Source organism: Coccinella septempunctata, chromosome 1 (genome assembly GCF_907165205.1).
Source record: "Coccinella septempunctata chromosome 1, icCocSept1.1, whole genome shotgun sequence".
NCBI lineage: Eukaryota > Metazoa > Arthropoda > Insecta > Coleoptera > Coccinellidae > Coccinella > Coccinella septempunctata.
The window spans coordinates 4,938,683-4,965,644 of record NC_058189.1 but is presented as its reverse complement, the minus strand read 5'-3'; the positions used below and the strand labels follow the sequence as shown (position 1 = coordinate 4,965,644).

Here is a 26,962-nt window from a genome sequence, read left to right as displayed (position 1 = left end):
CCAACAGCCTGTATCTTTTAAACCTAGCCGATTCGGAAAAAAATGGTAGGAATAGCAAAAAAAGTGTTTGTTTTAACCTCAAAAATCTACTGTTAAAATATTTGTACGAGTCAAAAACTCACCCTGATGTATAGATGCCAAGTATTGTCCTTTGTCTGTGTGTACTTAAGGTTTTTTTTCGAATCATTTCTTGTTTTTCAAGGTGTAATTGCAGAACAGTCAAAAATGTTCGTTTTTGGCATAGAATTTGGAAAGTAAAGGGCAGGGGCGAAGTTAGAGACATCTTTGCCACTTTTCATTTTTTCGGCTAAGAATTTACAGAGGCCTTGAAAAGTTTTCTTTTTTTTAGTAGGGTCCTTATCCTCGTTGAAGCCGTCCCAGATATTGGATTTCATCAGATCTCTGGATCTGGAAGGCGAGCTGTAAAGGGCGCAATGAAAACAGCTCTGTTAGGGGGCACAATAGACCTTAAGGTCGCAGTGAACTGTAACCCCTTCACACTATAACTATAACTATAACTAGGGTCCTTAGGTTATTATTTCGGGATTTTTTGTCGACACATTGAGTTCCTATGGAAATACGACTTATTCATGAAATTCTGTGTTTATCGTAAAAATTCGTAAAATTTTATATGAAATAAGCAGATACCTACTTACAAATAAAGAGAACACAATACATACATCCCATTAGTATTGAACCGAATATCGTTTGTGTTAATTTTTTGGAGTAATGGTCCAAACGCTCACAGTGGTAATGACAGTATCTACGAAGTGGGCAATTCAAATGATAGGTAATTGCTTTTTCTTTGATACTGATTTAGTTTCCTTGAATGTATTTCCTGAATCTTTTTAGGGTTTTCACTCCCAGTCGCTGGAACAAAATCAATTAAAAAATTGAAATAACCGAGATCGGTTATCTCAATTGGAAATGCTCCTGCGTTAATTCTTGCGCTAATTTGTCAGGAGCAAATCAAGTAGAAAAAATTGTTGCCAGACAATGAACTGAAAAAAATGAAATTATGATTATGTTAAGTAACGTTTCGGAGTTTATATCAGACGCCTTCATTAGACGAATGTCAGTTTTTGAAAATCTTCTGAATTGTAGCTTTCATTTGACATTAATTGTCAATACATAGAAGCAGAGACTGCATAGAAACGTTGATTCATTTATTTTCGAAATTAACGGATGGCAGTTCCTTTTTCAGCAAATTAATCCAAATATGATCTATTCCTTGCCAACAATGGGCCAAATTATTATTTTGATCAAACAAAATACACGTGGACTCTTCAATCTTTCGTTTTTAATGATCCGGTTCTGTCATTAAAATTTTAGTGTTGTTCCAATCCATCATGTGGTCTCCTGTATTAGAACAAACATGATTCGCGATCTACCATCTATTGATTTCTCTATTTTTTATTTTATTTTTATGTTCACGTTTTCTTATTTCTAGAGGTCTAGACGTTTCACCAATATAAGATTTACCACAAATACAGGAAATGTTGTAAATACAATTTTTTTATTTTTGTTTATCATTCAGAGGTTCAGTTTTCATTAGCATAGATCTTAAATCATTTTGTGTCTTAAAAACAGTTCTTATATTGCATTTGGAACCGATTCTTATCATTTTTTCTGAAAGGCCATTAACATAAGGAATTATTATACGTTCAATACGTTCAATAAATTTGGTTGTTCTTGACGGTTTGTTGGTTTTTTCTGATCATTATTATGATTTTGTTCAGACATTTTTTCTTTCTAAATTTAAAATTATTTTTTCAATAAAATCTTTCGATTATTGATCATCCCTAAGAAATATTTCGATGAAGTCATTTTCATTTTTTTAGAAATTGGTGGGAGATCCTTATTGGCAACTGAAAACAATCATATTTAATTCAGTTGAATCCTTCTCGTCACATGTGTTGGGTCCCTTTGTCATGAGTAGTTCAGTCCAAAATACACATAGTTTTTTTTCTGGTATGACCCTCACAAATCATGCAAAAATCACGCAACAACCTTAACTCGTTCCTTACATTCACATTCGAAGATACAATCAGGGCTCGCTAGAAGGAGACAGAAGATGGATGTGTTCGGTAACAGGTGTCGGACGGCATCGATCGATCAGTTCTCGTCCACATCCTGCGCGTGCGCAGAAGCGCTCACCCCGCCGTCTACAGCGCCCCACAACGCCAGCAAATTCAATCAGGGAGTGGTGCGTCGTTTGCTCTCCTTGAACAACATCAAAAACAAAGCCGGTTTGAAAAGAATTGTGCCAAAAAAGACAATCTAGATTGTGACAACGAGACTCCGATGTACTGTATGTTGTCGGTGTACGGGAGAGTCCAATTTGTGCTACGTGATTAGTATTGAACCTCCCTAATGTTAGAAATTGAAGCCGTCCATCACCCCAGCCAGCATTACGTACATTCCCCGCTATGAAGTGCTTCCGTCAAAGACTGACATTTAGGGAAATCGCTTTCATATAGTGTCACTCGTTTAAGAACCTCTTACAGGTTATATACCTGTTGGCAACTTGTGCAACTTTACCGGTCCAACTTGTTGCTTTTCTGTCACCCATACCGGCACTGTCTCCCAGCAACCACCTGCAAATTTCCTCATTCTGTCGTAAACATCCTGCCTCGCTGTCGCCTAATCCGATTTTCTCGCGACCATGCCACGTTGTTACATGGTGAAGAAGCAGAGCAACAAGTACCAGAGCAACGCGAGGGAAGTCTGGGAGAAAAATTCTACTGCTCCAGAAAGTCCAACTGAGGGATGTGTTGCACCTCCTTACTACTATACATCTCTTAATGACAGTTCAGGTGAGTAATTGAGGCAATGTATTCTTGATATCATGGAGAAATTTGATCTCTAACATGATCACTTCTTCCTAAATAAGTTTGTACCACGAAAATACATCAGCAATGTGACAAGAAATTCCTAGTAGTTTAATAAGATGTCACTCCATTTTTGTATCTTTCGGATACCACTTAAATTGAAACTGAATGTTTCTTGATATGAGTCGAAGGTAGGTAGCATCATTAGAAGCTTCCAAAGTGAACAGACTCCACTAGATTCAACCTACTAATAATGCAGCAGAATGAGAACGCTGGGAGATGGACTGAAGAGAGACTGCATTTTGGGCCAATTATTGTACCACTTATTTTTGGAAGCAAATATCAGTCAGAAAGTAGAGTTATTAGACATCATGAAATAGGCTGCTGATACCCTCATAATTACTAAACGTCGGAGAACTTCACAAGAACTTCTAAATACGGTTCAGCAAAGAGAGACCGACTCTGTCCGACACTGAAGCTATGTTTGTATCAAAGGCATGACACAAAGCCACTTATTACATCAAGCAGAGAGGGCACAAAACATGTCATCAAATTCGTGGGTCTGGTTAACAGAAAATATGCCTACAGTGTGCCCGAATTCAAGAGGTCAAGAGGGAAAATTCCCTAATTTCGAAATCCAACTGGTAATTTGGACAAAATGCATTTAAAGTCGAAAAGAAATTAATACCATAAAAACTTTGGTATGAGTCGAATATTCTATGAACAATGTCCTGAAGAAGAAGAAGTATTCGGTGTTTTGGTGTTGCGATTGGTTGATAAATTAGACCCCAATGGGGACTAAAAAGGGAGTGTATGAAGTAGGCCTAAGAAAATAAGTAAAGGCAGTGGGAGTTTAAAATCATGTAGCATCCAAGCCTTAGAACCAGGACAATCAGAAAAATTTCCCAACCAACACAAGTATACTCTATTCAGTTTTATTTCAGCACTCGGTTGGTCGTGGAAATTTCACACAGTTCTCCCTGTATAGTACGAAAATGTGAGAATATGACGGTTGTTAAAACATTTTTGGGTTTTAAATCAGCGCTATGTATTACGTTCTACATAAAGGTCTTGGTAATTACGTATTTTTTCATAATGTCGAATCACTTCGGAACTTATGAAGTCGAAAATTTATATTTATTGATTGAAGGCATACCAAACCTAGGTATTTCTATGGAAAATACAAGCAGTTTTCAAATATATTTATTTTTGCTATGGAGGAAAATTGAATTATTGTCACATGATATGCAGTAGCTTGAGGAGTAAATGTTTGTTATCTTCTGTGGCTGAAGGTTGACTACGTAGCATCAGTTGTAGATTTCAAAAAAATCAACCCAAAGATGAAATGCATATATGCAGTGGTTGGAAATAGGTATCCCTCGAAGGAATTGACGGATAATTATAAGAATTTTAAATTCTTCAACAAAAATCATCTTGCATCAATGGAAGTCAAAATAATTAAAGGGAGTTTCAAGGCAAGAGGAACTTCACCTTTAATCAAAAATTCCACATGAATTAACGATGACCAGGGCAACTGGCTCGAATTTATGGCTTTTTATTTTTAATACTTTGATATTATAATAATAATAATTGTAATTTATTGATCCCTTAAGACATTCACAATGTATAGGACAAGTCAAATGAAAAATAGAAAAATTAATTTTCTGGAACTTATTCTACGATGACATTCATCGAAAATTATGTAGGTATACCCCATTCATTTTTATTTTAGCACTCGGTTGGCCATGGAAATTTGACTAATTTCACTCTGTATAGTACGAAAATGTGGGATTATGTTACTTGTCAAAACATTTTTGGGTTTTAAATCAACGCTATGTTGCGTTGCCCGTTCTACGTAAAAGTTTCTCTTATTACGTATTTCATCACAATCCCGAATCTCTTCGGGAAATATGTGACGAACATAATTAGTTTATACAAACTGATTGAAGGCATACCAAATCCAGTTATTTGCATGGAAAATACTAGAGATCAGAATAATATCATAATATGCACTAGCTTGAGGAGACTTAATGTTCGTTTTCTTCTTTGGCTAAAATTTGAATATGAGTATTTATTGGTACCTTAAAACATTTACAATGTACAGTACAAGTCAAATGAAAAATAGAAACATTTTTCGGGAACTTATTCTACGATGACAATAATCGAAAATCCTGTAGTAAAAATTTCGCATTAATTCACTAAAACATAAAATTCTCAAATGCCACCACTTTTTTGGGTCTCCCAATAGAAGGAAATTTTTTGTCATCCTCTTCATTCACAATCTTTCTGATTGTTCGCTACCGTGTGACGTATTGCGAATTTTAGAATATCAGGGTAAAACTATTTGAATGAGCGGACCTGAATTCTAAATAGCACTTCCTGAAACCCTGCCTCTTTTTTCAATCACTCTCGGCATTTTCGTAATAAAAATTGATATTAGTTGTGACAACGGCGTTATGACATCAACGACATTTCATTAGTGCCAACCTTACTTCGTTCTAGTTACAAAAACTTATTTTATGGCCAACCGAGTGCTAAAATGAATGTGAATGGAGTATAGTTATTTTTCGCTTTCTCAAATGCTACCATTTTTTTGGGTCTCCCAATAGAAGGAAATTCTTTGTCATCCTCTTCATTCATAATCTTTCTGATTGTGGAAACATCCAGCTAAAATATAAGTCGTTTAGATTCAGGTGAAACATAAATTCACTTACATTGAGTAAGTTCGCTACCCTCTGATATATTGTAGATATAAGAATATCAGGATTACTTACTATTTGAATAAGAGCATTTTAATAATAAAAATTGATATTACTTGTGGCAACGGCGTTATGACATTTCATGAGTGCCAACCTTACTCCATTCTAGTTACAAAAACTTATTTCATGGCCAACCGAGTGCTGAAATAAAAGTGAATGGAGTATACCTCCAAACGTAACAAATAGGAATTATCGAACGAAAGTATATCGGCATCATGTGATGTGGAATGGTTTTCCGGATCCTCGAAACTAGATTACTGATAGAATATTAATCGATAAGGATGCCTGATCCGTCTTGACACCCCCTAGAATTCCCCGATCAAGTTTTGTGAATCCGTGACTTCCAATTGCCCCCATATTTACTTAATTCATTTGGAATATCAAATAGACAGGTGATGTAAACATTCGCACATGAAAATGTTGTTCGTTGAACCAAAACGATAGTGTGTTGATAAATGGCCAAGGGTGCGAAATTCCTACTTTTTATACCCCCCGGTTCTCGCTGCAGAAATGTCTTATTATGCACAATATCCAAAACACGAACACTTCGATTGACCGAGAGTTCGTTAGGGATAACGTGAACGTGAAGAAATCACGCAATGTCCTGATTGTGAAACACAGGATTTAATAATTCATTGTTATCTAGTTCACAATATTGATTTCTCGACTGATTAAATCTTTTCTGTTTCTGTGGATAACTGGGCATTCCTAATACTTGGAGAATATGGAGAATACAGAGAAGGAGAACGATCGCTGCTTTGAGACCACAGATTTTTTGTCCCCTAAAATATGTACCAATAGGGTAGTTCATGCTTTTGCCAACAGGCGCGCTGGCCATCACGAGAGTGCGAAATTTTGATTTACACAAATCAAATTGTAGTTGGCTCGTTGGCTGAGTGAACTGTTTCCCTGGTGACAGATGATAGGAATATTATTATTTTCGATTTTTTATAAGAGAACAACATATGACCATGGTGAAATGTTGATGCATGCACTAGTATAAGAGTGTTTTGGCATCGGAAAGAAAAGGAGAAGAGATAAATTTTCCGAGAGCATTTTTTAGAGAAAATTGAAAAAAACCTTATCTCAAGAATCGACTCCAAATCAATTTGTGTGTCAAGAGCACTTTTGCGATGAATATATCAAAAAGATGATGGATTCATTATAAACGAAATCGAAATTGTCATCCCTCGTGAGAAGTTGTCTCTTCTGACTAAGAATATCTAACCAATAAAACTACATGGTTCAGAATTAAATATTCTTGAAGAATTTTGTTGGCATAACATAATATATGGTTTATATCGGTTCTCAGCTGAGTATTGGCAAAAGAATCTACTCTAATACCTAAGTGAAAAATCTGAGACTGCTACCTTTTGTTGTCTTGATGTGTACTAGGCCTCACTTCGGATTTATATAATTTTGAAGATTACGGTAAACCAACTAACATAGCTGCTTTCAATAAACAATGATAAACAAAATAGGTACAATTTTTTTGATCGGTGATTTCTTTTGAATTTCATTGATTTCGACTTGCATTTTATTGCATATAATTCAGAGAACTCATATTTAATATAGATTTGAAGAAAGGTATTTGAAAAATCATCAGAAAAACCACGATGACACATAACCTAAAATAAAATGAAGGCTGTTCATTTCAAATTGACGCTTGAATCCCCACCCCTTATCGATACCCGCTGCAATCGCAGCGACACCTATCCTACGTTTCCCGTTTTCGGAGACACATTTTTAGTACGTCGATCGTTCTCCTTCTCTCTACTCTCCATACTAATACTTTTTGTACAATTCTTATCGAAAGTTTAACGTGATATATAAGATGTAGATGAACTATGAAAGATAAATTGCTTTTCGGTAGCTATGCCGTATATTGCAATAAGTATTCCGATTTGGTCCTCCTTTGTAATTAACTATTGAATAATCTTGGTAAAGGTCTGGTGTATTGAAGAAAAAGAGAATTAAAACTCCTTAACATTGCTGACGTGGAGAACTTTATGAGTTCTTCTACAATAGAGATAATAACATTCCTTAAAACATCCCATTATACATGCAATAATAACAAGCTGACCAGCTTTTCTTCTAGCAAGACATGTAAACAAAACGAAAAACCACAGAGTACCAATAAAAACGAAGTACACAACCAAAATGAAATTGGAAAATTTCAAAAATCCTCTATTATAAAAATCGGAAACAGCAAAAAAGGAAGAAACTAATTTTTCAAGATCAACAAAAGAAATCCGAGTATTTATTTAGTAGACTCGTAAGTTTGACATATCTCAATTAAACAAATTCATCTAGTCGTTGAGTCTTTCTTGATAATATTAACCTCGGAACACATTCCGGTCATAATGTTGCCTCTGAAAACGGCGTCCATCAAATTTCACCCAATGTGGAAGTGCAACACAATTTGTGAATTGAATAATATTAATACAAAATGTTTATCGATCATCTATAATGGCTATGTTTAATAAGGGATAGACACACATGTCTAATACTAGGAATAGATTTCAACAGCTTTGTAGGTACTTTTCATTGCTATTTTAATCAGCGACAGTTTTGGCTCCTGGTAGTTATAACGCCCGGCAGTTCTAATACAATATAACAGTTGAAATAAGCACCAGTGCAATTTACCAGTCAGTGTAACCTCAAATAAATTTCAGATTCACAGAAGAACAAATCTATACATAGTTGCTGAGCCCAACTGCTTCTCTGGTACACAGCAGGGGCTTGGCTGCCCAGAGTGGAGTATTAGAAAGAAATAAAGAAATAAAAAATGTCTTACGTGAAATTTTGAAAGAAATCCAATTGAATAAATGTGAATTCTTCTTAATCAATCAGTCCCGCATGAACAGGAAGATCTAATTAATCAATAGAAGAAAGGATATAAATAATTCATTAACCGTCATTGAATCTATTTTTCAAATCTATATTCTAGGAGAAAAGGTGAACTGAAATAGTTATTTAATCAACTAGGTTATTAATGACAGCGATTAATGATTGAGATCGCTTCGCTCGCACGTTAATGTTCGAGATCATTAATCCCTCAATTAATTAACGAGTTGAATACAAGATATTTCCGTCCACCAAATTTTGAGCTGCAAGCTGCAAATCAATGGGTATTTCTTGTAATACTCATAATAACTCCGGCATTCGGAAGTTAGAATATTTACATCCGGCCAGCCAGAATTGATTTCGAATGCGGATTTTTCATCGGTGAAAATATTGGATCAAAATTTGAAAATTGCATCAATTTTTCGAACCCATTGTTTCGAAGTTTTGTACGTGGTTATTATTTTGACCACTAGTTCTATTAATCACAAAAAACTCCTAAAAAGTTAATTCATCTATAAAAAAGTCCTTTGGATTTGTAACTTTGATTTATTGCCGAATGAATAAAATAGCGCCCATTCCAGAATTATACAGATTTCAATATTGATTATATCGGAATGGGATGCATATACGAGTAGAGGAGTGGATGAGTGGTTCATTCATTTACATAAAGATAATATCTTCAGTCACTGAAATTACTCAACAACCATTATAGGTGACACTATGAGTTATTAGATTGCGTGGCTTCTATTAATCGATGTGCTTTATCTTGTAATTTTTATCCCTATGGACACATCAACCGTATGCTACTGGTTTAATCGAAGGTTTGGTAAAGGATGTCTCCCTGAAGATGAACAGATTGAATAATCGCACGAAACCATATAATCGATCAGTTCCAAAATTAAACGGACTCTGTTATTCATCAGAACACCAATCTAAACTGCTACACATGAGTAAGGGATATTGACTTAAATTGCGAAAAAATATAGTTAAAATAAGATTTTTGTGATGACAATTCGTATAAATATGATTTCAAGTTGCAAATTAATTCTAGCCTGTAGGTCTGCAGCGTATACAGGGTGGTTAAGGAAAATCGAGTAAAATGACGAGATTTTATTCCCAGATAATTCAAGCATTTTAAGACTATCAATACAATGTATGGTTTCCACGAGCATCAATGCATACTACACACTAGGTTTTTGAACATTTCTTGAGAAATTTGGTTCCATAAACGGGACAGAAGCTCTCTCAGATCATTTAAGGATTCTGGGGTAGGTTGATGATTATCTAATCTTCTTTGGAGCATATCCCATTCATGTTCTATGCAATTCAAATCTGGTGAGTGCGGAGGTATTGGTAAATATGGAATACCAAGCTCCTCGCTCGCATTCTCAACTATGGCTGCACGGTGCGCTCTAGCGTTATCGTCTAGAAATTGAAAAGTTTCATCAATAGCAGCGTGAAAATTTGGCACAACATTGTCAATGACATGCTCCCTATAGTGTAAAAGGCGGTCATATTCCCAGGACAAATGTGTAGATGTGCGAGCGTTGAAACATATCCCGGCCCATACCATAACACTACCCCCTCGGAATGGATGGAATTCTTGAACATAGCGACGATTACGGGGTAGGCGTGGGATTGTCCATACCCTTATTGTTCGAGAATCTGAAAATCGTCCATATCTGGATTCATGAAAAAAGTGAAAAGGACACTACGCCATTGATCGTTCCAATTGATATGTTGCCTTGCCCATTCCAGTCTTTGACGCTTATGGTCACGTGTTAGTGGAACTCCGTAGCATTCTACACGTAGATGTAGGGTTTCTTCTCGCCAAAACGGTGATGAAACATCCTGAGCAGGTGTTGTTTTTCGTCGTCCACCAAGCCTTGGTCTTTCCAACACGGAACCTGTCTCCCTGAACCTATTCCAAAGTCGGGATATCACACTTTGGCTGACTTGGAGCCTTTCCGCTACAACAAGCTGAGTTAGGCCACCATGTAGCATTCCGATAGCCCTATTAGCCTCAGCGTTTGTTAATTTACGTCTTGGCATTTTCAGAAAACTCGTTTCAAAACGAAGCCGTTGATAAGCTGACTTCATTTCAAGATAAGAACATTCATGAAGCATATGCAAAGAACCAAACTTCAGAAAAAAGGCTACCAGATTGACGAAATGTCTCATACTGATTTTTGTTGAATCGATTCGAGTTGTTATTGAGTTTTAACACGTTGACGGACAGTAGAAACAAGTGAAATTCGAAAATTGACGCTGGTAAATGCACATTTGTGCTGCTACAGCCGCAGTGTCTAAAAACGACCGTTTCGTATTGGACGGCTATTGCCGTCATGTCACATAGTGAACTTGAACTTGACGGCTATAGACGCAAAAATGATTTTACAGCGATTTTCTCGAAGAATACATACTTTTGAAAACAATTGAATACGATATCCCTAACTCTTGTTGAGCAGTTTATTTATACCTATATAAATGTGAACGGTGTTGATTCAATGCACTTCGGTCAGACAGCTCCATCAAAAAAAAAATTTCATGTTCATCGGTTAGGAGATTTATTTTTCTGTGACATGTGACATGATGAAAGGATTGCAGGAATTATTTCTGGCGGTAGTTCTGCCTTTTGCACAACTGTCCTCTAACTTACGCGGAGTTCAACCATCATTTAATTCGTTTACAATGTCGGTTTATCTCGAGTGTGTTTTACAATTTTCCTAATTGATAATAATTCGAAGAAAAATATATTTCAAATTTTGTGTTAAAAATAGTCTCAAATGTTGTATTGCAGCTATAATTTTGAGTGTGGAAAAGCTGAAATGAACTGGACATCAAAGATACTTCTAAATTATAAGATTTTTTCGATCTCATAACGCCAATCAATATACCGAAGGTGTTTTATTTCTAGTAATTAATATTGAAAATTAGATAAGTTGATGAATTCATAAGGACAATATTTTTCATTGCTCTAATATATCCTACAATCCATAGAAAATTTCATATTGATTTGGGATATTCCACTGAAGTCAATAAAAACTAATTGCTTTTTCATTCGGAAATGTACTTTCCTTCATTTTACTAGATTGTTATAGCCTAAATGACACAATTTCTTTTTTTTTTTTTTCAAAACATCAGTTTATAGTACTGATAGTTTTAAGGAAATCCTTTTACAATTTCGATTGATAAGCATTGGAATATTTCACTAATATCCAGTTGATACCGAACAACAAAAGCTGTTGAGTTGAATGAAATATTTTTGATATATGTATTTCCCATAAACCTCATGTTCTGAAATTAATAATTCTATTAGATCTATATGATCAGCTCTCTACTAAACCACTCATTGAAATTGGAAACTCTGGTTATACCTATGTTGTACACGAATAGTTTATTAGAAATTCATACAGGGTGACTCTTTATCGAACAAATATTTTAGCAGTTTTGAGGTCTAAAGAAACACTTTTTTCTCTCGCCATTTTCCCAAATCGGCTCGGTTTAAAGGATATACAGGGTGTTGAAAACCCATAAAAAAGGTTTTTTTAGTTATATTTCAAAAACCCTTCTATCGAATGAAATGAATTTTGGTATTTTGGGGCCCTGACGATGGCAAATTAGCTAGTTCAATTCAGATCGTAACAGTAGTAGTTTTTCATTTATTTGATTAATCTTTTTCAAACACAAGATATCACCCACGTCTTCCAGTTTTCTCATTATGACCATTACGTACCTTAAAAATATTGAAAATTCAAAGAGCCCAACACTTGAAACTAAGTTTGACGATATCTAATGAATATCTTAAACAGAGTTGTATTCAGCCAAAGTACCAAATTCATAAAATTTCACCGAACTTTTGAACATCAAATTACTCGAAAACAGCTCATTATACGAGAAAATATGAAGAATACCTTTATTTCAAGATATCCAATACTTGAACGTTTTGTGAAATAAAGGTATTCTTCATATTTTCTCGTATAATGAGCTGTTTTCGAGTAATTTGATGTTTAAAAGTTCGGTGAAATTTTGTAAATTTGGTACTTTATCTGAATACAACTCTGTTTAAGATATCCACAGATGTGTAGTGTCACAGTTTTAGCTAGTTATTCTGAAGGTTATTTTTTTTCCAGGGTTGGCACAGCTCATTATGAATACATAAAAAGGCTTTATTTTTTTGTCAGGGTCGAATCGACAAAAATGGTATAGGAAAAAAGTGTCTCATTCGACCTCAAGAATCGTCTGTTGAAATATTTGTACGACTCAAAGACTCACCCCTTATATCCACGAAATTTTCTGACAAATATTTCTACTTTTTCAGAAATAATAATTGAGCGAAGTTCGAATATTTTTCGAAAAAATGTTTGTGCTGTTTTGTGCCTCTAATTTTTTTTTAATCCATACGGTTCTGAAGATATTCCACAAAATGTTTGGAATTGTCAAGCCCAAATTTTTCGAAAATTTGGGTTTTAACGCCTGATATGATTGCGTTCGGAAATTAGCCGTAGTTCCTCTTGTTTTCAGGAAAATTGAAAATAAAGAGAGATGTTAGCCCAGCATTTCGTTCTCGAAAATCAAGGGAAAGAAAATAAATATATATGCTATATTTGTGCTTCATGAAAACATGCCAAAATTAATTACATGTGTATTTACTGGTTTCGTTGAAATTTTTTCGAAAATCCTGCTGATCTACGGAAACAATAAAAAGATTCCGAAAAAGAGTCCAGCACGTTTTTCGGTATCGTGAATTGCTTTTGAGAAAAAACAGAATGCTGCCAGAATGACGTTTACAAAAATTCCAACGATACAACTCAATAGATGAATACCACAAAGTATTACCGAATGGTAACTAGTACAATTCGGCACGAATATCGAAAAGTGCTGCCAAACTTCACACACACACACAAAATAATCTCAAGGATTTTTCCGGGAGTTTCTTACTAACTGAATTTAAAAGAAAAAGTAAGGAAAACCGGCGAGGTCTATCTGATAAAAGAGAGGGATTCGAAAACTCCCATAGGAACGTGCGAACGTTTTCTGATAAAAATGCATACAAAGCTTCGAGAAAGAACTGCATCGATATATTCCTCATTCAGAAATTCCCTTTGAACGAGGTACTCCACTTTTCAAATAATGCCTCGAGAAATCGGTAGCTTTCTTTCCATCTCTCTAAGCTGCTGATTCCTCTGTATCGATTTGGATATCCCATTGTGAACACAGAATGCAGAAGCCATTGAATATAATGAATATTTGAAACGTCTGACCTAGTATATCTGCAGTACTCCAATAAGGAATGCATTGTGGCTACTGCATTGTCATATTTTTCACGGTTACGTGGTTTGTTAGCAAAACATCTTATCTTCCGCTTGAATGATTTTGCCGTATAGGACAAGTAAAATGAAAGAAACTTCCATTTGTCAAAGAAAGCCACTGACTTCCGCTTTAGTTTTAAATTAGTTGATCTACAAAAATAATTGAATCAATAACGTGCGATGTTTAGTATGTATACTCCATTCACTTTTATTTTAGCACTCGGTTGGCTCGGTTCTCAAGTCTTTGTAACTAGAACGGAGTGAGGTTGGCACTCATGAAATGTCGTTAACGCCGTTGCCACAACTGATATCAAAATATAAAAAAAATGCCGAAAGTGATTGAGAAAGAGAGAAGACATAGTTTCAGGAAGTTTCATTTCGAAATTTTCATTTCGAAATTTTCATTTCGAAACTGTTTCTTTTCATTGACAGAAAATTTAAGGTGATTCAACTTGCAAAAAAAGCAAGAAAGAAAATAAATAAAAAAAGTCGAATAAAAATATGACAGTATAAATTAAATTGTTAGTAGAGTGATTGTCAGTTTCGAAGGGATTCTGAGATTTTCGTCAAATAAATCCTTTTTCTCAGTTGATAGTTGTTTTTTTCTCAATTTTGCAGATTGTTTGCTGAAACTGGATTCAAATGTGTTGATAATTATCATTTTCAGATGAAGAAAAGTCCTGATGTGATTGTATTTATGAATAGAATTCCGACTGTGTTAAGATTCAGCTGATAAAACAGAGTCAAATTTTTTAAATTTGAACTTCTTTGCTCTATTCACGATCATAATAGGCTTATATTTATTATATAAGAGCAAAAGCTATTATATCTTGCCCTTTCCATTACATAAAATGGCTAAAATCGGAACATTGATGCAAAGAAAACTCTTTCCCAATGGAGAACTTAAAAATATAAAGTATTGCACATTTGGAATACATACGAGACAGATTCGTGTAAGCCTAGAAGGTATATATTTTGCTCAGCTCTACAAGGTATGAATATCTTAGAAATTATCTTTGAAGACACATGGAAGAGTATGTTGGGGAAAAACTATTCCAAGCTAATTCCTTTTTCGGAATGTTCTCTGTGCGATATCAGACTTCAGGCAAAAAGCAATCAATGAAACGAAATGTATGGACCCATAAAAGATATTTATGATACATAAAAACTTTATGCAGGGGAGAAAATTCCGAATCAAGGATGATGGAGAATACGTGTCTTCTTCATCATAAAAAAATAATTATCCGGTATTGAGATTTTTAGGGGAGGATTTCTGTATAGCTTAATCTTATTTTATGCTCATGATATTCAAGGGGAAATTCTGAATTCATCCCCAATATCTTATCTCTATATACAAAATAATTATAAGTAAACCCAACTAAGCAGGTCTCAGCGACACGGTGCTCGATTGAGGAAATAGTTCAAGAGAATTTGATGTACACATATAAAATCCGTGTTCTCTGTTTCCCCGATCCCATAGTGAATCTACCTAAAACGTGAATCAACCAAGAAACGTACATCTAAGGACTTACTATACTTCATTCACTTTTATTTTAGCAGTCGGTTGGCCATGGAAATTTGACACATTTCACTCTGTATAGTACGAAAATGTGCGGTTATGAAGCTTGTCAAAACATTTTTGGGTTTTAAATCAACGCTATGTTGCCCGTTCTACGTAAAAGTTTCTGTTATTACTTATTTTATCACAATGTCGAATCTCTTCGGAAAATATGTGACGAACATAATTGAAGTTTATACAAACTGATTGAAGGCATACCAAATCCAGTTATTTGCATGGAAAATACAAGAGATCAGTATAATATCATAATATGCACTAGCTTGAGGAGAGTTTAACTTCGTTTTCTTCTTTGGCTTACATCTTTTGTAGATTTCAAAAATATTAACTCGAAGATGAAATGCATAAATATGATGCAGTGGTTGGGAATGGGTATCTCCCGAAGGAATTAACAGATAATTACAAGAATGTTAAATTCTTCAACAAAAATCATTTTCCATCAATATAAGTAAAAGGAATTGAAGAAAGTTTCAAGTTAAGATGAACTTCACCTTTGAACAAAAATTTCACATGAATAAACAAGTGACAGGGCAACTTGCGCGTATTTGTGGCTATTTCATCTTAATACATTATTGTAATAATAATAATTATAGGTATTTATTAGTACCTTAAGACATTTACATTGTATAGGACAAGTCAAATGAAAAATAGAAAAATCCATTTTAGGGAACTTATTCTCCGATGACATTTATCGAAAATCCTGTAGTAAACCTTTCGCATTAATTCACTCAAACATAAAATTCTCAAATGCCACCACTTTTTTGGGTCTCCCAATAGAACGAAATTCTTTGTCATCCTTTTCATCACAATCTTTCTGATTGTGGAAATATTCAGCTGTAATATGAGTCGTTTAGATTCAGATGAAACATTATATAAATTCTCTTACATTGAATATGTTTGCTACCGTCTGACGTATTGTGGATTTTAGAATATCAGGGTATAACTATGTGAATGAGCGGACCTGAATTCTAAATAGCACTTCCTGAAACCCTGTCTCTTTTTTCAATCACTTTCGACATTTTCGTAATAAATATTGATATTAGTTGTGGCAACGGCGTTATGACATTAAGGACATTTCATGAGTGCCAACCTAACTTCGTTCTAGTTACAAAAACTTGAGAAAATTATTTCATGGCCAACCGACTGCTGAAATAAATTTGAATGAAGTATAGTAACATATCTCTAGAATATATCATATTATTAATTTTATGTCAAATAAAACCTATTCGTTTCACTAAACTTCTGAATATATTCATAAAGTTACCTTATACTTATTTTAACATTTTTAAAGGGTCAGTCTTTGACTCAAACATATCTTTTATCAGTAGATTCCTGAGGTCGGAAGAAACACTTTTTTCCTTTACCGTTTTTTTCCAAATCGGCTCGGATTGAAATACACCATAAAAAAATTATTTTTAGTTTTATCTCACAAACGGTTTCATCGAATGAGTTAAACTTTCTTTCCAGGACTAAACATTCATTTAACTCACTTGTTGTATAAATAACTATTTACTACTTTAAGTATTATATTTTATATTGTATGATTTTCTATTGTATCTGTGCTTGCAGCTATGAAGTGAACACATACAGGGTGTCTGTAAACAACTTGGGGACTTGGGGAGATGATTCCTTGATCAAAATAATAAATTTTTTTTCGGAATCGACCTCCCAAAAGATACAGCCTTCGAAAGGCGATGACGAGTTGACAGTTTTTGATTTTTTTACGGGTTCTAAAAAAAACTGAGTCAAAAAACCATACATAATATGAAGCACTAAGTAGATGTTACTCACAATTTTTTTTAGATTTAATAACTTCATTATAAGGGGTTGAAAATAACAACACCTTGAAATTTGCTTTCAAAAGTTGTTTTTCGTGGGATAGATTTTCGAAAAATTAAATTCTCTCATGGTTTGCCATTCAATTCTGGAGAAAAAAAGTCTCTTGCAAGCAGTTCTGATCACTGTTCATTCCATTTCATCGCATAAGTGTTCCATAGAATGACTACCTCCTGCTTAAATACATGCATAAACTCTCTGCCTCATAGACCTTTGTATACTGCTTGTAAGTTTTTATTTATTCCGAGAAAAGTATCGACTGTATTTAAATTCAAAAAGCAAGAGCTTTTTTTCCCAGAATTGATGTGGAAATCATAAGAGAATTTTATTTTTCGACAATCTATTCAATGAAAACAATTTTCGGAAGAAAATCATAAGTGACTGTTCAACCCCTAATAATAAAGTGATGAAATCTGAAAAAATTGTGTGAGTAACATCTACTTGGTTCTTCATATTATGTATAGTTTTATGACTCAGTGTTTGTTAGAAGCCGTAAAAAAAAATTAAAAAATATAAACTTGTCATCGCCTTCCAAAGGCTGTATCTTGGAGGGGAGGTCAATTTCAAAACAAATTTATAGGAACTACCCCTGAATATTTTTATCGAGGAATGATCTCCCGCAAAGTCCTTCGCATTTGTTTACAGACACCCTGTATATCAGCTAGCACTCGATGTTGATGTCACCATCAACGTATTCATAAACGATAGTTCTTGATCAAATTAAATAGAATGATAGAAAAGGATCGAAGACATTTTCAAACCCTGCATTCGTATTCTCCGATTCTCCACAACTGAATCGAACTAACTGCAATTTGCGAGCGACCCGCATCCTTCAACTTTCCAAATGATCCTCTGGAAACTTCTTGATAAAAACTTCAGAACTCATCTCTATGTTCGAAAATTGGCATCTCTCATTCAGACCGGAAATTTAGACAGTTCATTTTTCTTATCTACGCCGAGAGTAGTCGCAGAAACGAGGCTCTTCAGTTATTAAAAATAATTCTACCTCAGAAGCCAAACACAATGGGGTCTGCGAGGAACTCTTTCGCTGGAAGTTCTGGAACATATTCGCTCCTAATGAAAAAACACACTTCAGTCGGATTATTAGTAAAAGCTCGACAAAGTTCGCCGGGAACTCGGAGAAAAAATGTGGCAAACTTCTGCGCGTGTACTCACAAGAGCCAGTAATGTTTGATTTCCAAGGCGTAGAGGCCAAAGGGGAGATTTTTTCCAATTGTATACTTCTATATTTTAGAGTAGCTGGAGTTACGGTGCATGTAAATAGAATAACTCCAGTTCTTGTCTGGCTTTTGAAAATAAAATTTCATAGAAATTGTGACTATGGGAAATATGATCATCAGGGAACGTATTCTTGAATTTCGGGAGGTATAAAAACCGAGAGAAAACTGAGAAGGAAATACACAATCGATGTTTGATAAAGTGAGATGAAAAATCCGCTTTGTATTCTATTGAGGTCATGCCTAGATTTTTAATAAATATTTATAGAGGGTAAGTCATCATTACCAGAACTTAACATGGGAGACAAAAGTATTCCGGTCCTGATATTGATTTCGTTGTTAAGGACTTTCAGCTCAATTCATGCACCAAATTTGAATCCAATCGGACAATCTCTGTATTCAATATGGCGGATTTAATTTGTGTCCAAATTGACGTTCTGCGTGGCAGTCGGTGAATGCTTTGTGATTCGTTTCAGTTTTTTTTATGATTTCTGATCGTGTGAGAGCTACATAATTTACCAGTTTGGTTTCATCTACAAAACACTGTCTAGATATTTCGTAGAATTCGCCAAACGTTTCTCAAAACTGCCATCAGAACTGTTTTGAGAATAACTTCATTCAAATGTCTTCTTCTTCTTTTTTCCTATATAAGATTTCCAATCATATAGGTAGGCATTTGCTTGTGTATCCCTCAATCAGCCTCTTCTGACGTGTTCTCTTTCTGAGTGGTTTGTTAGGCTTTGCACTTTTTACTATTCTATTTTTGGCATTCTCTCTATGTGTTCTTTCCAGTATCTTCGTCTTTATCTCACAAACTTTTCCACATCCTATATTTTGATTTGTTCCCTAAGTTCTTCGTTTCTCACTCTATCCATTAAGGTTTTTCCATGCATTCTTCTTATTATCTTCATTTCCACCGTTCCCATCATTTGTGTTGTTTTCGTTGTGTCCGGTCTGGTCTCTGTAGCATAAGTTATGGTGGGTAGGATTGCCGTCTTTTATATTCTCACTTTACTGTCCATGATGAGGTATTTGTTGCGCCATACCATTTCTTGCAGACAACCAGATATTCCTGACGCTTTCATGGTCTGCTCTCTTACTTCACGCTTTCGATCTCCATCACAAGTAATGTCTGCACCCGAGTATGAAAATTCTCTGACCTTATTACACCTTACAGGATCTCCTAACACTATTCTGCAACATCTGGGAACAAGGTGATGTGCCACAGGACTAAAGAGACGTTTTAGTTGTCAGCCCCTATAAGAACAAAGGCGATACGTCAAATTGCAACAATTACAGCGGTATATCGTTGCTTAGTGTGGCCGTTAAAATTCTCTTGAAAATTATGGCTAATCTACTGATTCCACTCTTAGAAAAGCTATTACCTGTATCCCAGTGCGGCTTTAGACCTTATACAGGTACGGTAGACCTAATTTTTACACTGCGACAGCTACCAGAGAAGGCCCGTGAACAACAATCAAGGACCTATACAGCCTATATCGATTTAAATAAGGCCTTCGACTCGGTGAATCAGAGAGCGCCATGGAAAATCATGGGACACTTTGGAGTACCCGAAAAATCTTAGCAGTGTGTAAAAGCCTCCATACCAACAACACCACTAGAATACAGCATAATGGCTCTACATTCCACTATCTCTTAACCAACTCTGGAACAAAACAAGGCTGCGTGTTAGCGCCTTTACTGATCAATGTTTTCGTCATAGATGTCTCGATAATTGCTGACATGAATATGCCTGTAAGAAGTGTTGGAATAAGATTAAGATTTGATGGAGGCATGTTTAACCTGAAGCGCCTCAGTACAAAGTTCATCACGGAACTTCAATACTTATGCAGACGACTGCGCACTAATCACTAGCAGCTCAGAGGATCTACAGATAATGTTGGACACCTATAAACATATATACGAAGCTTTAGGCCTTAGACTCTATATTCACAAAACCAAAATCCTGGTAAGTCCGCCAGAAAGCCTTCAAACATATACCAGCGTGGAGTATGAAACTCTTGAAAAGGTCGAGCAGTTCAAATACTTGAGAAGCTTCATAAATACTTGGGCTAACCTGGACACAAAAATACACACCCATATTAATTCGGCATCACGGGCATTCTGGAAGCTAAAGGACAAAGTGTTTCAAAATCACGACGTCAATCTGAAGATCAAGACAGCTGTTTACGAAGCAGTGGTCCCAACGCTTCTTCACGGAAGCGAAAGCTGGACGCACTACAGGCGACTTATCAAACAGCTTGAATAAACGCAACAACGTCATTTAAGACAAATAATGCATATCAGTTGGTTCCACAAAGTTTCAAATGCAGAAGTCTTGCAGCGCGCGAGTTGTATGAAAATTGAGATTCAGTACCAGAAACAGCCATAATCAAGCAATTTGGGATACCCTGTATACTACTCTCGTAGCAGTAGATAGTCTCGTTATTTTGTCGTCCCACCTCGTATGTAGCGCAGTTCTTCAGTTTTCAACAATAAAAAAAAATCAATTGTATTACGCAACAACCTTATCGCGATTCCTTGATGAGATTACAAAGAATAAATTTGCTTATTTATTCGAGAGAATAGCCACTACCAAAGAGGACAGTCGGATGAGACGAAATTACAAGTCCCTTCAGATTAACGTTCCTTATTCGCTCGACAAAAGAAATAACACCGAAAAATAAATCCTCCCTCATTCCTTATCTCAACTTGAGTGATATTCAGGCATCAGTCGCGAGAAAGAAGCAACCCAAGACCGTACACCAGCCAGATAATAACCGCCCTTTCTTCAGAACAATGAAGATAACAAGGTGCTTTCATTAGCTGCAGGGTTCCACTTTTGTTCCGCGTTGTTAAGTTGCTCCAGATAACTCCCAAGTTTTTAATTCGGCAATACCCGGAACTATCTACTTTGTTTTGAATGAATTTAATATCCTCCATTTTAATTTTGTTAATAACGGTTTTAACCGCTGAGGGTCCTAGAGTTTTGGAAACTCTGTTGAGCCACTCACGCCAAGGTTGTGTCCTTGGAGATTAAGTTGCTTTTCGTGTTCCGCAGTGCTCGGCGAGAGCATCGTAGAGAATTAAGTTCATTATTTCTACGAGTTTGATGTCATAAGTAGACAATTAGGAGGGTCTGTTGATCTCTAATTCGTACGCTGATATAACTGAATCCGTTGCAGAGACGGGACGGGAGAGCGAGCAATTCGATAGAATTCAGAATTGAAATTTGTTTTAATAACGTAATGAGATAAGGTAGATTCCTTACCGAATTGATGGAAATGCGGGTAGTACTGAAACGGTATTGCGTCTCGTGAGAACACTGAAGATACTGTACATGTCCTAAGAGCCTCTGATCATGAATTCATGTTTATCTGGCAGTTTGCGTGGTGGGGCTGGCCGTAGGGAAAAGTTGAAAATTCAGATTTTAAGAGGACACGTTAATTGGACCCAAAGGAAGCTACTTTTCAAGAGACCAACAATTCGGACGTGACGGAAGGTCACAGTGGTCCTTCGAAAATGCGAAAAAAAACCGTTACGTGTACAGGGTGGGCAGAATTGGTTATACCTGAACTACAACCTCTTAACCCATCGAGATAGAGGAAAATGAATGTACCATTTATGTCGTCTTTTTTTTGAGAAACTTATAATGCCATCAACTGCATTCCTCTGAGTTATAGGCAAAAATTTAAATTTGGGCGATTTCAACTTTGGTCATTATCTCCGTTTCTGTTTGTGCTAAGATGTTGAAATGAAGACATTATACAGACACTTTTTATAGCAATCCATAATTTTCTTCTACAGGTTTATTCGCTCAGCTATAACATGAAGTTGTGTTTTTTTTATGAAAACAGTAGTTCAAAATGACTTAAAAGTATCGCCATTTATTTACCGTTTCAGAAATATATCAAACATCGCCCTCAGTCTTTCTAAGTCATTTTAAACTACTGTTTTCATAAGAAAAAATACATCTTTATGTTATAGCTCAGCAAATATACCTGTTGGAAAAAATCATAGTACGCCACTGGATTCCTATCAAAAAAGTGTCTCTATAATGATTTCATTCCAACATCCTAGCACAAACAGAAACGGAGATAATGACCAAAGTTGAAATTTTAATTTTGAGCTATAACTCGAAAACAAAAGTAGATAGAGGAATGCAGTTAATGGGATTATTAGTTTCACGAAAAAAGACGACCGTAATGTGCCATGCATTTACCTCTATCTCGTTGGGTTGAAAAAATTGTAATTCAGGTATCACCAATTATGCCCACCCTGTACTTACTGGAGCATGTCAGACTTTCATACAGTTGGTTAATCTCGATGTTGCAGACGTGTTGACCATTTAAAGGGGGGTTTGCTTAATCTGACAGGTTGAAGATGATAAAAATGTATATTTTCAAGTATCTCCCTTCCTGTACCTCTAATCGTTTCTGTATTCATTATGATATTGAGCGCGAGGAGCTTAGGATAAATTCAGATGCATACTACCCGCTGATATGAATATCAACAAGGGTTACGATCTGAATTGAACTAGCCAATTTGCCATCGTCAAGGCCCCAAATGGAGTACGCTCCATCGAAGAAAAGCAGATGCTGACCATGGTTTCGGTCTCATTTGACCTCATCAGAGCAACATGGCTTTTTTCTCCGATGGAGAACGTTTGGAATTGATGGACCTTACTGGATATTACTCAGTACACAGCGACTACTGAGTACTATACAGTTACCCAGAGCGCCACCCAGTATAAAACGGTGTCCGATTCAATTCCCTCCAGATAGAAAATAGAAACCCAGACGAAGACATTAGCAAATGTCCCATATGTTCTCTAATTCGGTACGCCGATTCGCTTTGCGAACAACAGACGTGTGACGAATTGAGAAGTTTGGGAACACGTTCAGATCACGGCAGAAATTATGCCAGCGGTATAATAATAATAAAGAATGATCACGCCTGGAAAGCAATGAATACAATAGTATCTAAGGATAATGAATATCAACATACCGTATATAATTACGATAATTTTACCCGTTTCTGAGGAAAACGCAATTGAAGTCATCATTGTCTCGAAGGCAATGTATGCTTTGGAAGTCAGAAAAATGTTGCTTATAAATGTGATTTCTTCCGGTGAATTATTTCTGCTGTGACATTATTATCTCTAATCCTCCAACTTCAGCACTCTGTATGTTTTTCCCACGGAAATAGCTTTTCAAGGCGCTTTTGGTCATATCGCAATATTAGTTATGAATCATCATGTATATTATCAACAGAAAACTGATTTCCAATGATTAACTTAACTTATAACAGAAATATTGAAAAACGAAATTATATCCTTCCTGATGATAATGTTTAGCGAGAATTATAATTTGAAAGAGAAATCATATCATAAAGATGGAATACAAAAAATGTAAACGAAAAATGAATGATTTTTCAACAGAAGATGTGATTGAAATAAATTTACTTGTAAACGAAAATATCTATATTTCCTCTTATCGATACCTCAAACAATTAAAAAAGATAATAATGGCCCAACTTATGTATTCTGTCGGTTTACAACACCACAATATTTCCTCACTAGCAAACCGTAACGAACGCCAACGGAAGAACATGAGCTGGTACAAAACTATATTTGAAGTCGAGTTATGAATTCTAATTCAACAGTTTGAATTGCACATTATTTAATCAAGTACGGCACATACATTTTGCGTGGATATTTAGTGTAATTTTATCGCTTTGAATTCGTCATTATTTAATTTTGGAGTTAGTGCATAGCGTAATAAATTAGCAACGGGATAAAATGAAACTGAATATGAAATTCAGCCAATCCATTTCCTTCTTTGACATGATGGTATCTATATTTCATTTCAACAGTTTTCTTACGGATCAAAAAAGGAAAGAAATATTTTTTTGTAGGTACAGTATTGCAACTCAAATGTAAAAAAACTAAGCAAAAGAAGGAAACTTTGATTTCTTTCATTATTTGGTGATTTCTTTGTGGAAATAACGTTAATACTAATATCCTGCAAAAAATCGGCATATTTTCTGCTGCCAATGCGCCGCTTGTATCAATTCGGCATTCTCCCAAGTTAACCTATGAAACAACATAATAAATGAATGTGTTGCCGTTTGATTAGTAAACATTAGTAGGAACATGTTTCATGACATATCTAATATCCCAATAGCCCACGTATCCAGAAAAAAAATAAAAAGTGAAACACATGTATAGGACACTAGAAAGTATAAGGCCAATAAAAAAACGCTCTTTTACTCTCCTGAATTCGGTAATTTTTCCTGTCAATTCAAACGCACTGGTCAAGGCAACTAAACAGGAATTAATTGTTAAATTACCTCAGCTGATCGATTTCACTTCTTTGAACATTTTGCTCGAACGAGGTTAAATCATTACTATTTTTGTACAGGGTGGAAAAAATTCGTTGTCTACTGAGGGGATCTCGAGAACTATAAGGTCAAGAAGAGAATGGATGAATCATTTCCGAGCTCTTTTTCAGAAGACACAAAGAATGGTGAAAACCGTAGCCTGCTACGAATCTTAATTTTTGAGTTATTAACAAAAAATTAAATTTTGACAATTTCGCGAAGTTCTCATAACTTTTTGTTTTGAAGTTACAGATCCGAAACTTGAACCTTTTACGAACACTTTCCTACGAATAAACCAATGAAGAGGTCAAATAATTTTTTCATTTGGAATCATTATGCAAACTTTCATTGAATTTGTTGTTTTTGAATTGAAAAAAAACTTTTGTCAGTATATTTTACGTATAAAAATGCCTGCGAAGGTTCAAATTTCAGAACTGTAACTTCAGAGACGAAAAATTTATGACAACTTTTTGAAATCTTCAAAATCTCAATTTTTGTTTATAATTCAAAATCTAGAAATGATAGGCCGTTCTGTTTTCATATTGTATTAGTCAGGAAAAAATAACTTGAGAATGTGTCATCTGTTTTCTTCTAGTTGTTATAGTTCTCGAACTCCTCTTAGTGGACAACAAATTTTGCCCACCCTGTACATATCATATCAGATTTCATATAGCAATTTAATCAAAGTTATCAATAACTGATTTTATACGTCCTCCTTCATATGGTCTGATTGAGCTCGTCGTCGTCATTTAGCCCAGAAGCAATGCAAGTGCACCGGCAACCTAACATAGTGTTAACAATGTAAACCGTAAGAAATTGCTCGTTTTTGTGCAAATTCCAAGGTGCAGGATTGATCCGCCGTGCGTAGCGTCATTTCATTGTTATCCTGAATCCACTTTATGTGAACATACACTGCGCAAAAAAATTAACGCACATTCTGAAAATCTCAATTTTAATGAAAGTTAACTCTACATTGAATTCATAACTTATTTTTTATGTTCTCTCGGGAAGGTTTTGAACGAAACAAGACACATTAAATGGAAGAAAAATTCAGGATTTCACCGAATCTTATGTGAAAGAAGAGAAATGAACAATTTTCAAAATACTGAAATGCTGATAAGTGTTTAATAATTGGTATTTCCACCCCTTGAGTTAATTACAGCTCGGCAACTACGGTTCATACTCAAAATGAGTGATCTCAAAATGTTCTGATCTAATCCTTCCTCCGAGTTGAATTCCTAAGTCATTAAGAGTAGCTGGATGATTTTCTGAACTTCTCAGCCTTCTATTGAGGTTGTCCCAAACATGCTCAATCGGATTGAGATCTGGACTTCTTGCTGGCCATTCCATTCGAGAGACTTCAACCTCTTCAAGGTACTCCTGAACGATGCGCGCACGATGGGGTCTGGCATTATCGTCCATAAAAATGAAATTTTCACCAATGTATGGGGCAAATGGCACTACATGCTCTTCAAGAATGTTCCTTATATACTTATCAGCATTCATAGCTCCATTACGACCACTAGGTCTGTGCGAGCAGTCAAAGATATTACACCTCATACCATAATCGATCCTCCCCCGAAACCAGTAGTATTCAGGAAATTGCACTGAGCATATCTTTCATGTGAATGTCTGTATACAAGGGAACGTCGATCACAATGGTAGAGGCAGAATCTAGACTCATCTGTGAAGAGAACTCTTTCCCAATCGGCCTCTTCCCAATGGATATGCTCTCTTGCAAAATCCAAACGCGCCCTTCGATGGGGTTGGGTAAGAGCTGGGCCTCTTGCCGCGACACGAGGCCTTAAATCATATTCTCTGAGGCAATTTCTTATTGTCTGAGTGCTAATTTGCACCTCATTAATTTGCTCAAGCTGAACTTGAAGGAGGTGAGCGGTTGCAAACCGTTGTCTCAACGAAGAAACTCTCAAGTAACGTTCTTGAATGGCAGTTGTTACCCGTGGTCTACCCTGTCCTGGTCTTCGGACATTCATACCTGTCTCCCTGAATCGCTGCAACATTCTGGACACACTTGTATGGGAAACTCCAAACCTTTCTGCAATTCTTGTGTATGTCCACCCTTCTTCTCGCAAAACTACCGCTTGGGCACATTCCTCTTGGGTCAAATTGCGTGTTTCGCGTTGCATAGCGACCGAGTGTAGAAAATCAAACGAAAGAAAAA

The 26,962-nt window shown here is 35.7% G+C and overlaps 1 protein-coding gene across 1 annotated transcript in view; it reads left to right on the top strand.

Annotated features, from left to right (window-relative positions):
* Positions 1 to 2,214: 2,214 nt before the first annotated feature.
* LOC123317731 (zinc finger protein 69 homolog) overlaps positions 2,215 to 26,962 on the top strand; it is a 43,071-nt gene continuing 18,323 nt past the window's right edge. The window contains exon 1 of the mRNA XM_044904340.1: positions 2,215 to 2,816. Within this exon, the coding sequence (XP_044760275.1) occupies positions 2,666 to 2,816 (151 nt within the window). The 5' untranslated portion in view covers positions 2,215 to 2,665. The remainder of the gene's footprint in view (positions 2,817 to 26,962) is intronic.